Source organism: Gopherus evgoodei, unplaced genomic scaffold, assembly GCF_007399415.2.
Source record: "Gopherus evgoodei ecotype Sinaloan lineage unplaced genomic scaffold, rGopEvg1_v1.p scaffold_32_arrow_ctg1, whole genome shotgun sequence".
Classification (NCBI taxonomy): Eukaryota; Metazoa; Chordata; order Testudines; family Testudinidae; genus Gopherus; species Gopherus evgoodei.
This window is the reverse complement of record NW_022059994.1, coordinates 285,861-298,887: the sequence shown is the minus strand read 5'-3', so window position 1 is coordinate 298,887 and position 13,027 is coordinate 285,861. Positions and strand designations below refer to the sequence as shown.

At 51.3% G+C, this 13,027-nt stretch overlaps 1 protein-coding gene across 1 annotated transcript; it reads right to left on the bottom strand.

The window, feature by feature from the left end:
• Positions 1-3,067: 3,067 nt before the first annotated feature.
• On the bottom strand, positions 3,068-11,311 carry LOC115640805 (E3 ubiquitin-protein ligase TRIM39-like). Its single transcript, XM_030543803.1, has 6 exons — positions 10,766-11,311; positions 10,476-10,571; positions 7,748-7,978; positions 6,088-6,110; positions 5,246-5,358; positions 3,068-3,747 (listed from the first exon to the last, which is right to left on the bottom strand). Exons 1-6 carry the CDS (start codon positions 11,174-11,176, stop codon positions 3,230-3,232), a joined length of 1,392 nt encoding a protein of 463 aa, XP_030399663.1. The 5' UTR covers positions 11,177-11,311; the 3' UTR covers positions 3,068-3,229.
• Between the last annotated feature and the right edge of the window lie 1,716 nt (positions 11,312-13,027).

Sequence of the window (13,027 nt, the reverse complement as noted above, 5' to 3'; positions counted from 1 at the left end):
GATGCCAAGGACAGGATCTCTATCTCTGGATTTCACGGAGCCTTGAGGAAATGTCACATTCACAGCTAGGGCTGTGATGGAGGCTTGTTTTTCAGGCTCACTGCAGACTGAAGAAGTTTCTGAAGATGAAGGTTGTGATAGGAAGCAACTGCACTGCTGGGCTGGTCTCCTTATATTTAAATATAGAGCACAAATATATCCAATCCACCTGTCTCTCTCTCTCTGCGTGTCCTTGTTTGTCTCTTTCACTGTCTGATATTATTTCTCTTTGTGCATGTCTCGGTTTCCTTTGTGTTGTTGTAGCCGTGTTGGGGATATCAGAGAGAGGAGGTGGGTGAGGGAATACCTTTGATTGGACCAACGTCTGTTGTTGAGAGAGAGAAGCTCTTGAGCCACAAAGAGCTCTTCTGCAGGGCTGTGCTCCCGGTAAGTTTGAAAGCTTGTCTCTGGCCACGTCTACACTACAGCATAAAATCGAAATTATTAAAATCAGTTTTATAAAACTGGTTTTATAAAATCGATTTTACGCGTCCACACTAGGGCACATTAATTCGGTGGTGTGCGTCCATGGTCCTAGGCTACCATCGATTTCTGGAGCGGTGCACTCTGGGTAGCTCAGTAAAAGAATAAGACCAATAACTTCGATTTCCGTCCACACTAACCCTAAATCGATATAGTAATATCGATTTTAGGGTTACTCCTCTTGCTGGGGAGGAGTACAGAAATCGATTTTAAGAGCCCTTAAAATCGATTTAAAGTGCCTTGTAGTGTGGACGGGATACAGCGTTAAATCGATTTAACGCTGTTTAAATCGATTTAACGCTGTAGTGTGGACCAGGCCTCTCTCACCAACAGAACTTGGTCTTTTAAAAGATATGACCTCACCCGCCTTGTCTCTCTCTTTCCTTTGTCATTCTCTTATAGTAAACTTGGTACAACACTTAGTTGTATCAGGATAAAGGTGCTTATATCAACATAGCTTTTGCATAGTAGTTTCAAAGCTGCATTAAGTCAATGTTCAGTTGTAAACTTTTGAAAGAACCACCGCAACGTTTTGTTCCGTTACGAACATTTTAGAGTTACGAACAACCTCCTTTCCCCAGGTGTTTGTAACTTGGAGGTTCTGCTGTGTTCCTGATTTATATTAACATGAGAGGGGAACTGAGCTTCATATTTTCCTCTCAAGCTGTGCTGTAAGTTAATGGGCCTTGTTTTGTGGGAAAGCAAGAAAGAAAGGATAGAAATAATTCTAATACCTGTTACTTCCCCCTATTGTCGGGGATAAAGCCTTACTGCTTTAATGCAAGGAGAAGGGGTGGGTGATTCAGGGTCTGAAGTTCTGACTTTTGATCCCCACTAACAGCTGTGATGTTATAGCTGCACACACAGCTTACTAGTGCCTCTCCACCTAGGTACTTGGGTGGCCCCGTCACCAGAGTGTCTAGGCACTTGATACACCCAGGCCTGAAAATTTGGCTCCAGCAGACATCAGGGGAAAGCAGGGTGTAGAGTCGCCCCACTCCTGGAAAACAAGGGTTAAAAGCAGCCCTGGAGAGGGCTGTTGCTGTGAAAGGCTAGGCTGATTGGGGAAGCAGCCACAGCTGTGGCCAGCTTAATTGGGGCCCAGCTGGCCGATAAGAGGGCTGTGGGCCAGAAGCCTGGGAGTGGGAAGGCGTAGCTGTCTGAGAGTGAGGTACCTGAAGTGGAACACTGCTGGGGCAGGACAAAGGGAGCTGGGGAATTCCAGCCTGGTGAACCCCCAGGCTGAGGCCTTGGAGAAGGCTTACAAAAGGTACTGGGGCTGCAGAGAGGCAGCCCGGGGATAGGCAGAGGCAGCTGATCCTACCCTCTTGCCAGTGATGAGTGGACATTACAGACTGCAGTCTGCCCTAGTGAGTGGGGGCTAGATGATGACTGGCAGTAGCCACTGAGGCAAGGTGGGTGTAGTGGTTGGGGGTTTCCCTGGGAGGGAAGAGTCAGATTGTGGGGTACTGCTGGGGGCAGAAACCCAAGGGTAAGGGGCAGTGGGGTCCGGGAGGGATGCAGGGCCAGCAGCAGGCAAGACACTGGTCTGCAGAGGGCACTCTATACGCTGGAAAAGAGTATTCCCAGATGACCAGCAGGAAGCACCGCACCGGTGAGTCTTGACCTCACTACACAGGGATTGAGGGCAGGCACTGTGTTTGTGTTCTGTTTGCACACTGGCTAGCACAAGCTGTGACTGAAGTCCCTAGCTGCTATGATAATATGAATAAATAAATATTTATACAGTAAAAACTTTGTTATCTGGCATGCTGGGGGAATGGAGGTGCCAGTTAGTCAAAAATTCCAATTAACTAAGTGTTATACTTACCAATGGAATACCAATTTTCAAAGAAGAATACAATAAAAGGAATACAGTATAAAATACACCAATCCAGTCGTAGTATTGCACTGCAGAGTGGTTGGTTTCTTGAAGCACTTAGGTGTATACAGGGAGTTTTCTATACAGTAGGTTATCTTATGAGACTGCATGTCACTATGGGCAATGCATGGTGTACACCCAGATCACTAAAAATACACTAAAGCTACACTGAACATAATTTAGTCTTTCTTTCATGATTCAGAAGGCACTTCAGGATCTTGCAGTGCCTCTAGGTCAGCATTATCAATACCAATTATTGTACAGTAGATGTAGAAGGTGTAAGATTGGGCTAAATCTATACTGACCCTATAACACACCCTGTCAGCTGCTTTTCTGAATAAATCCCTCATATCAACTTGCTTGTCTTCTGCCTCTTTTGCATAAACGCAGAGTGCAGAATGTTCAATTGCACGACCTCCAGGGCAGTATACTAGTCCCGCTTACTAGATTGAAGATTTGTATTGGGAGATACCAGAAATGCTGGTTAATAGAGCTTTCCGGTTCATAAAGTGCCAGATAACACAGCTTTTGCTGTACTATTAACATTAATAATATGAATAATCTTTCTCACATATCCTGCCTTGAACTCAGAAGACATGGCAGGGAAAAGAAAACACCACCCCAATTTATAAAAGAGTGTTTATTTCTGTTGTTTTTACCCAGTGCAACAGACAAGAGCTCCTTTTGCGATACAGGGACCAATAGGCCGGTCAAAGTCATTCTCGCATCTAGACGGATCGCTCCAGTCTCGAGGTTGCTTTGGCAGGCCAGAAATGCACTTCAGATGGGGGCTGGCAGAGCAGGACAGCTGTCCCACCCTGTGCCTCAGGGACATAGCTGGAGCAGCATGTCCTCCCCACAGAGACGGAACCAAGGGCGGACTCTCTCCCCGCCGAAGGAGGCCGGCGGGAAAGTGAAGATGGGTTTCTCGTTGTCCGCGTCAAAAAAAGACACCCGCCCCATGTCGTAGTCCAGCAAAAGCCCGATCCTCCTGGGGTCCCAGCTCAGATAGAGGGTGGTCAGAGGGGAGGTCTGAGCCCAGTATTCACCCACACACTGGGACAAAATCCAGATCCCCCCCTCAGGGTTATGGCTGATCTCTTCCTTCCACCTCACAGACTCTCTGGCCACCCCCACGGCCCAGCATCCCCCATCCCCCACCTCCACCTCCCAGTAGTGTCTCCCCGAGGTGAATCCCTCACAGCCCAGCACACAGGGCTGAGTGTCAAATCTCTTGGGGTTGTCAGCCACTTTCCGCTGCGTGTCTCCCCATCTCACACTTTTCCGATCCTCAGACACCGTGAGTTCGGGGTCAGCCGTGTCTGGATCCAGAGTCACATTCACTGGGGGGAGAGAGAATCAGAGGGTTAGAGGCAGAGCTCAGTTTTGGGGGACGCTGGGATCATTTTTCACATGCTTCAGCAGCCCCATCCTTGCCAGGACACTCCCTGATTTCATGCCTCGCTGTCCTGGGTCCCAAGCAGCTGCCTCTGTGCTGGTGTTGAGCCGGGATTTCACTGCAGCCCCCTTCTGCCAGAATCTAGAAGGGTGCTGCTATGGCTGCCCCTCTGCCTTCTTCCCCCACTCCCATCATCAGGGATGGAGCAGGGGAGGATGCCCGGATGTAGGCATCAGCTTTAGTTGCAGTTTGGGAACCCACTTCACCCCCCCGCGCAAGGAAAGAGAAGGGGGCAGCACAGGGACAAGAAATCTGGCAGTCAGAGGCACCAGCTGGAGAGACACCTCCCCATGCAGCCACGGGGAGAAGGGACAACTCCCACCATGTCCGGACGATCCCGGTGACATGGCCGGCTCCCGACACAGCAGCACCCTCTGCTTACAGGGCTCTGCAAGAGTCACTCCAACCGCCTCTGCCTTATTTTTAACGGGGGAGCTGCTATTTCTCTTCATTCATAACTATTTCTTAAACCCTCCCTCCATCCCCTCCCCCCCACACAACCCCCTCCCCCACAAACAATGCAAACAGATCCTCAGCCACCATATACACATAATCCACAATATGGACAATATGAACCTGTTCCTAGAGCAATCTAGTCCCGTGGCCTTAGAGAGGCAACACCTGGGGACACAGGCACCAACTTTATCATTTCCCAGGGAGTGCTCGACCACTGCTCCGCCCCAGGCCCCGCCCCCACTTCACTCCTTCCCCCAAGGCCCCACCCCCTCCCACAAATGCCCCTGCTCCTCCCCACCCCCAGGATCTCTTTCACACTGCTGAACAGCTGATTGCGGTGGGCAGGAGGCACTGGCGGGGAGGGGGAGGAACTGATCCGAGGTGGGGGAGCTGCTGGTGGGTGCTCCACAGCCCTGGAGCACCCACGGAGTCAGCACCTATGCCTGGGGAGATTCCCCCCTGATCCCTAAGAACAGGGCACTGAGGCCTCCGAGTCCGGGGAAAAGAGAGAGGGGGAGAACTGTGGTTTAATTATGGGAAAGATAGAGAGGTACCCAGAGGGAGAGGAAAAGCCCTTGGGTTGGTCACTGTTTGGGGTGAATTGCATCTAGAGAAAACTTCTGCGAAAGCCAGACTGAAATTAAACAGAATCCAGAACACAATATGGGCCCTCGGTGTCAACAATAGAGTTTAAGTCCTCCAAAAGACTTTACATCCCTCAATAATTAGCATAAGCCGGTTCTTGACCAAGGAATCACATTCATGTCATTCCTGCTAAGTCATAATTCCCCAGAATCTTCACTTGATTCAGATATTGTACCAGCTGCCTGTCCTCTTTGGGTGTTTGGTTTTACCTTATCAGCTGATCAGGCAGAGCCCGCCCCCTCTCACTTTCAGAGTTACAGCTCCATTTCCTGCCTCAATACCTTTGGATTCCTTCAGCGTCTTCCTGACACTGTTCCCCTGAGAGAATTCACTGAGGAACTCCTCCAGCTCAAGAGGAATCTCCACCTGCTGCTGGGACTTCCCCTTCTTGCACCTAGAGAGACAGACTGCAGTTAACCTGTGGAACTCTTTGCTAAAGGATGTTGTAAAGGCCAAGACTATAACAGGGTTCAAAAAAGAACTAGATAAATTCACTGCTACTCTGAAACCTGTCATGGAGGATAGGTCCATCAATGGCTAGTAGCCAGGATGGGCAGGGAGGTGTCCCTAGCCTCTGTTTGCCAGAAGCTGGGAATGGATCACTTGATGATCACCTGTTCATTCCCTCTGAAACACCTGGCATTGGCCACTGTCGGAAGACAGGACACTGGGTTAGATGAACCTTTGGTCTGACCCAGTCTGGCCGTTCTTATGTTCTAATTCATTGTTTTATAACATATAATGTATCACATCACCTGTCAGTACGAATTTCGGATAGTGAAGACTGCTGGATTGAGGGGCCAGATGACTGAATTGCTCTGTGGATCCCAGCCTCAGAACACTGTCAGTCAAGGCACCAATTTCCCCTACAGGTCCAGTTAACATGCTTCAGTTGTGCCGTGAAGAAAGACCAGGTCCAGGGAGGGGAAAGGAGTTATTTTCGGGTGAATAATGCAGCCGTTAGGATGATTAATCACAGGGCCTTAAATAATGGGCACCAAGCCCAGGATTTTGTTCAGCCGAGGAAGGCTGGGATCTGAATTTTAATCCTCCCTCATCCATTTGGCTGGAACCCTTCCCAGCATGGTGAAGCCCGAGGGAGGAGTGAGAAGGCAACACATACCTGCTCAAGGTGCTTCTGACACCCTGGATGGGAGGGGGGAAGAGAGAGGGAGAAAGAGAGAGAAGTTCAGTCCTACAGTGCTAATAATGAGAACTGACACTACATAAATCTCTGTACCTGGTTACACTTTTTCAAAGATTCCTAGGTCTGAAGGGACCATCATGATCTTCTTGTCTGACCTCCTGCATGTTGCAGGCCACAGACCCTCGCCCACACACTCCTATAATAGACCCCTAACCTCTGGCTGAGGTACTGACGTCCTCAAATCATGGTTTAAAGACTCCAAGTTACAGAGAATCCACCACTGACACTAGTTTAAACCTGCAAGTGACCCGTGGCCCATGCTGCAGAGGAAGGTAAACCCCCCACCCAGTGTCTCTGCCAATCTGACCCAGGGAAAAATTCCTTCCCGACTCCAAATCTGGTGATCAGCTAGACCCTGAGCATGTGGGCGAGACCCACCAGCCAGATGCCTGGGAAAAAATTCGCTGTAGGAGCTCAGAGCCCTCCCCATCTAGTGTCCCATCACCAGCCTATGTTAAATAGCATAGAGCCAGAACTGATCCTTGAGGGACCCCACTAGAAACACACATGTTCAGTGATGATTCCCTGTCTACAACTACACTGAGACCTGTCAGTTAGCCATATTTAAGTCCGTGTCATGTGTGCCAGGTTAATTTTATGTCGCTCTAGTTCTTTTAATCAAAAAGTGAAAATGAACAGTGTAACTTCATGTGAATTTACTGCAGCTTCATTAATTCTACCCCTCATTGTCTCTGTCCCTTTGAAGCACAAAGCAGTGAATGTAAACTAATAATGAATAAATGTGCTCTGGACCATGATTAAAGGGGGTAGGCCTTTAGCCACACTGCAATCCCAGTGCAGACCTCTTGACGGATTAGCACAGCGGTTCTCAAACCCGAGGACCTCCATTTTGATTTAAAAATTTTCGTGGACCCCCAAGCCTCCCCACCCCTGCTCAGTCCCAGGCCCCGCCCTACTCCACCCCTTCCCCTAAGGCCCCACCCCACCCCTCCTCTTCCTGCCCCCTCTCCCGAGCACTCCGCGTCCCCACTCCTCGCCCTCTCTTCCAGCAGGAAGCGCTGAGAGGGAGGGGAGGAGCTGAGGGAAGGAGCAGGAGTTGATCAGTGGGGCCAGCAGACTGGGGGTTTGTGGACCCCCGTTTGAGAAACACTGGGTTAGCACAACTGCCTTGAAACACTGACCCAAGACCCTTTCTTGGCCAACACAGAGCTGGAGAAGAAGGGTGGCCTTGTTATGAAGGCATAGGAATGAGGTTCAAGAGACCCAGAGTCTGTTCTTGACATCATCAGGGACTCTGGTACTGTGTCTTTAAGGAAATCACACAGTCTCTCTGGCCTCAGTTCCTCATCCATAAAATGGAGATGATAGAACGTACCTACTGTAGACACCGGTGAGTAGATCTTCATTAATATTTGTGAGGTGCCCAGACAGTGGACCAAAAGAGGTCTGATCACCAACTTCACAGAGTTTATTTATTTCAATTTGAAAGATTCATAATTATACGCCTTTCCTGCCACCCTGACAAATCACAGCACGAAAACGAACCACAATCAAGATTGATACAAAGCAATAAAGAACCCCACCTCCATTTTGCTGCAGAGACTGGAGTTCTCACCTGTGGGAATTCAGTCGCTGCCTGCTGGCACTTCCGCTCCATCTCACTGATCTGCTCACTGAGATGGGAAATCTCCTTGGAGAGTTTGGTGACATTTTCATTCTGTAACCTCACAATCGTCTTGTCCAACTCTTTTAGCCGGACCAGCAGGAGTCGCTCTTTTTCCTCCAGCATCTGGTGCAGTTGTTGAAATAGAGACCCAATCTTCTGCCTCTCGGCTTGTGTCTGTTTCTGTAACAAACAGGGGAAAGGGAAGTTCAAGGACCCAGACTGGATGAGAGTAATAATTAACAAAACAAACCCAGATTTTATTTAAACTATTTGTTTTTTAATTTGGTGCTGCTAGATCTTTCTTCCCATTTTGTCCAGTTAAATTGCTCAAGCAGAGGTTTGTTCAGTTTCCTAGTTGTTGAGTGAATTTCAGATTTTAGAGATGTTTTCTTGGAAGAGGTTTTATAAGGAAAATGTTCGTCTGGGCTCAAAAAGGCAAGTTCAGGGTCTTATTAGCATGGACATGAGGACAGTCAAGTGACATTTGATAAAGCTGGGTGGGAGCAGAGGGGAGACTTTAGAGATCAATACATCTAACAATGCACCACGTGCGATACTGAGAAATAAAAATGCTCTGCCCACTACTCTCCCCAGGCTTCCTAGAACCTCACACTTGGCCCTGGTGGCTCTGACTGGTGCAGCCTCATATCTGACCTGATCTGTCTGGCCCTGGATAAAAGGGGGTCTTCACGTCTGAGTCCTTTCCAGTAGCGGAAAGGGCAGGACTCACAATGACCTTGGCGGAGGCTTGGTGAGAGTGGGCAGGAGAAGGGGAGAAAAGAATTCGGAAGTTCTGAGGAAAACTCTGATCTTCCGACACAAACACAGAGCCAGCCATGTGCAAATGGGGACCCTGGGACCCTGACTGAGACAGGTCCCAGCAGGGTGCATAAGGAGCATGTGATAGAGGAGAAAAATGGGCCTCTCGCTTATGTGTGGGACTGGCCGCACTTGCAGACCTGTCAGGACAGCTCCAGGCTGGTGGCCCTAGTGACAAGGGAAGAAGGAAGCAGGACCAGGGCCCTACGCCTGCACTGTCCAGTGCCCACCGCCCCTCTCCTGGGTCTGCCCCAGCCTCAGTGCAGGGCAGGGAGTCACTGCCACAATCCAGCCCATGGAAAGGGAAATACAAAGACCCCCCCTTTTCTCCTCCTCCTCCCATAGCAGGGTCCACATTCTCACCAGGCCATAGGCCCTATTCCCCCCCCACACACAGACAGCAGGGTCCCTGATTCTGGCCACCGTGCCAGCGGCCTTCCACCCCCCTCACAGAGCAGAGTCCTCAATTCACCCCACCATACCAGGAGACCTTTCCCCACCCAGCACGGTCCCCTATTCACCCCGTCATCCCAGGGATTCTTTGCCCTCTCCCCCCACCATGGGGGGTGGTGGTGATGTCTACAGCCTTGGCTACACTGGAGAGTTGCAGCGCTGGTGGTGGCTTTACAGCGCTGTAACTTACTCCCCATCCACGCTGGCAAGGCACATACAGCGCTGTATCTCCCTGGCTACAGTGCTGCTTGTACTCCACATGGACGAGAGGAATAAAGACAACAGCACTGGTGCTGCAGCGCTGGGGTGCCAGTGTAAACAGCGATTAATCTCACTACGCTGTAACTGACCTCTGGAATTTTCCCATAATGCTTTTAACTAAAGAACTCTCTTTGTTTTGTTGTGAACTTGGGGCTCCCCGAGCTGCTTATCTAAAAATCAAACACAGCAATTGTTTGCTCGAGCAGAGGCAGGCAGGGAATGTCCACAGCTAGTGTTTGCTTGAGGAGAGAAACAGCAGGGAGGGGAGCAGGGGGAGGGGGGGACTCCATTGGAGCAGCTCCTTATCTGGTCTGAAGGCTATTTGCATTTAGTGAATGAGAGGGGGTGGGGGAAGTGGTCTGAATTTGCAAGGCAGGGAGCTGACAGTGTCCTCTTCAAAAATCCACTCTCTCTCTCTCCCCCACGCTTCCTGTCACACTCCACCCCACCCTCCTCTTTTGAAAAGCACGTTGCAGCCACTTGAACGCTGGGATAGCTGCCCATAATGCACCACTCCCAACACCGCTGCAAATGCTGCAAATGTGGCCACACTGCAGCGCTTTCCCTTCACAGCTGTACGAAGACAGCTTTAACTCCCAGCGCTGTACAGCGGCAAGTGTAGCCAAACTCTATGTCTCACTCCTCCCTCTGGCTTCCCCTGCAGGTTAAATACCAGCCCCATGTCTCCCCTCACCAGGAACTACAAATATTCCTTTTATCAGAGGGGCAGCCGTGTTAGTCTGGATCTGTAAAAGGGGCAAAGAGTTCTGTGGCACCTTATAGACTATAAAGTGCCACAGAACTCTGTGCCAAGTATTCTTTTTGTAATTCAGGGTGTGAACACATTACCAGCTATTGGGAAGATGTGTGTGGCTATTGTTATACTGCAATGTGTTAACAGGGGCTATCCACAGATGAAGGTGGCTTCCATTTTGCCCCCTCTTTGAATGTCCCAGTTGTCACACAAATCTAAAGGGCTCTGGCTGTTGAGGCCTAGAGCATCCCCTGAAATGTTCGCCTGGATCAGATGCAGTGTTCAGAAGTTAGCACCTTACACACAGGCAGCCAAGCTCCACCAACAATTATCTCCCCCAGACACAGAGCCCCCCAAATCCATGTCCCTGCTTGCATAACAGGCACCTACCAGATGCTGCTGGCATCTCCCCTCTTCAGATTTTTTAAATCCCAGCAGTTTTTCCCTGTCTTCCTTCAGGGTCCGCAGGTGGGTCTGGATTTGTTCCTGAGCAAAGGAAAAGGGTTTGAGTGGGTTGAAGTTTTTTGGTGTGTGAGTTTTTCTGTGCCTTGGGGGGTTTAGTCTACGCAAAGTCCTGTGTCTGAAGGACTATGTGACACTTACTCTTTGTCCCCTGAAATAACAGTGCTATTAAAACAAATAAAAAGAGGCACCAACTCTCTAGCCCAGAGCTTCCTTACCTTGTAATCCAAGCCAGCCTCCTCTATGGGCACCACCGTGTGAGCTCTGTGAGCCTGGGACTCTCTGCAAACCAGGCAGATGCGGGTTTGATCCTCTTCACAGAACAGTTTCAGAGCTTCCTGGTGTTTCTCACACCTTCCCAAGCCTTTGGCTGCCTGGAGACTCAGCCCTTTGGCTATTTCGATAACACTCGCCAGCTCCCTGTTGGGCCTGAAGTTTCTTTTCCGGGCAGTTTTTCTGCACTGCGGGCAGGAGAAGTTTCTAACCGATCCCTCCCAGCACTTAGTAATGCAGGCTCGGCAGAAATTGTGTCCGCATTGTATCGACACCGGGTCCTGAAAGTACTCCAGACAGATGGAGCAAGCCAGCTCCCTTTGCAAGGTCTCCACCCCAGAGCTCTCTGTGGCCATGGCCAGGGCTCCTCGCACTCCACGTGCAGCCAGCCCGCACCTTGCAAATACTGCAGCAGCAGCGATTTGAAATGTTCACGGGTTCAGTGTCTGTTACAGGAAAGGGGCGTTTCCATGCCTGGCTGGGCTGCAACATGAGCCCCGGCTGAACAGAGCCCTTCCCCCGTCCAGGGGGCTGGGCAGAAAGGTGCGCGCGTTTCTCTCTGTGCAGGGAATAACACGCGATGCCTAGGGGTGGCGCTCAGTTACGCGCAGGGGGGAGAATAAATACGTCCCTGGTGTTTGAGTTGGGGGTTCACATGTCGCTCTATGTCCCATCCTCACCTATGCTCACATGAATGGTGGGTATAATAGGCCAGGGGAGGCTAAGCCTCCCCTGACCCAGGTCCTGGCCCTACCCATAGGGTGACCAGACAGCAAATGTGAAAAATCAGGAGAGGGAGTAATAGGAGCCTATATAAGAAAAAGACCCAAAAATCAGGACTGTCCCTATAAAATCAGAACATCTGGTCACCCTAGCCCGTGCTCCACCTTCTCCCCGAAGCTGCTGGGGGCCAGCAGGGGATCTGGCACTGGGTCTGGTGAGCGGCCTGGTTCGGGTGCCAGATGATGGCCCAGGGTGGTTTGGCCGGGGGTCCTCTGGCTGCGGGGGGTAGGGAGGAGACTTGGGGCTCCAGCAGACAAGGAGGGGGCAATGGCCTTTGGTAGAAGGGGCGGGGGCCCCGTGGCTAGCCTCTCCAAAGGGGGGAGCTCACACGCCACCCATGTATGGTCATGAATGTCGGGTAATGACCGAAAGGATGAGATCGTGGGTATCAGCTGCAGAAATGTGGCTTCTCCGCAGGGTGGCTGGGCTTGCTCTCCAAGACAGGGTGAGGAGTTCGGCTATTCAGGAGAGCCTTGAAGTAGAGCGCCTACTCCTCCGGATCGAGAGGAGCCACTTGAGGGGGTTCGGGCACCTGATAAGGATGCCCCCTGGGAGGCTTCCTTCAGATCTCTCCCGGGCACATCCCACTGTGCGGAGGCCCTGAGGCCGACCCAGGACACGTTGGAGGGATTATATCTCCCGGCTGTCTTGGGAACGCTGGGGAATCCCCCAGGAGGAGTTGGAACCTGTTGCGGAGGGAAAGGGAGGGCTCTCCATGCTGCCACTGCAACCCTCACCAGGAAAGCAGCATAAAGGGAAAAAAAGAAGCAGAAGATCAGACTCAGAATGTAGTTCAGGCTGGGTGTCAGCCCCATGCAGGGGCACTAGGGGGAATCACCCACACGTGTTCCCCCACTACATGCCTGTGGGTCTGGAACAGCTGGCAACTGGCCACTGCGCTCCTGCTGATGCTCCTCCCCACCCTGTAAGCACAGGTGTGCCACCAGGAAGGGCTGTCATCAGCTGCTGGTGTGGGGCCAGTAGACTGTCACTTCCATTTGGAACAGGGAGGGAAGCTGGTGATGGAAGATAGAGCTGCCCCCTGCCTTCCTAGCTTTGGGGGGGCCTGGAGAGCTGGCCCTGCTCCCTTTGCTGGTGTTCAGTGTGTGGGGGGTGCAGATGACAGGGGAGTTGCTCTCCCATGGGCTGGGATGGGAGTGGGAGCTGCCCTCACCCTGAACTTCAGGGGAGTCCGCAGTCAACGGAGAGAGTCCCAGCTGGGCTGGGCTTTGAGGCCCCCACCCTAAGCACAGGCTGGTGCATGACCTGCCCCAGCCAGGAGCAGCCGTGGGAGGGGTGAGATTGGGGACGGCCCCTCTGGAGACAGAATTAAATAACTGAATAGTCATCACAGCAGGGCGTCTGGACCCTGGGTCTCCGACTTCCCGTGGGGGAGGGGAGGGGGGCGGTGCCCGAACCACCAG

Excerpts from the sequence above, each read along its gene's own strand:
- LOC115640805 (XM_030543803.1), bottom strand. The coding sequence starts at position 11,176 with ATGGCCACAGAGAGCTCTGGGGTGGAGACCTTGCAAAGGGAGCTGGCT. Across the intron at positions 10,572-10,765 it reads AGGCTGGCTTGGATTACAAG|GAACAAATCCAGACCCACCT; the intron begins GTAAGGAAGCTC and ends TCCTTTGCTCAG. Across the intron at positions 5,359-6,087 it reads GTCAGAAGCACCTTGAGCAG|GTGCAAGAAGGGGAAGTCCC; the intron begins GTATGTGTTGCC and ends CTGTCTCTCTAG.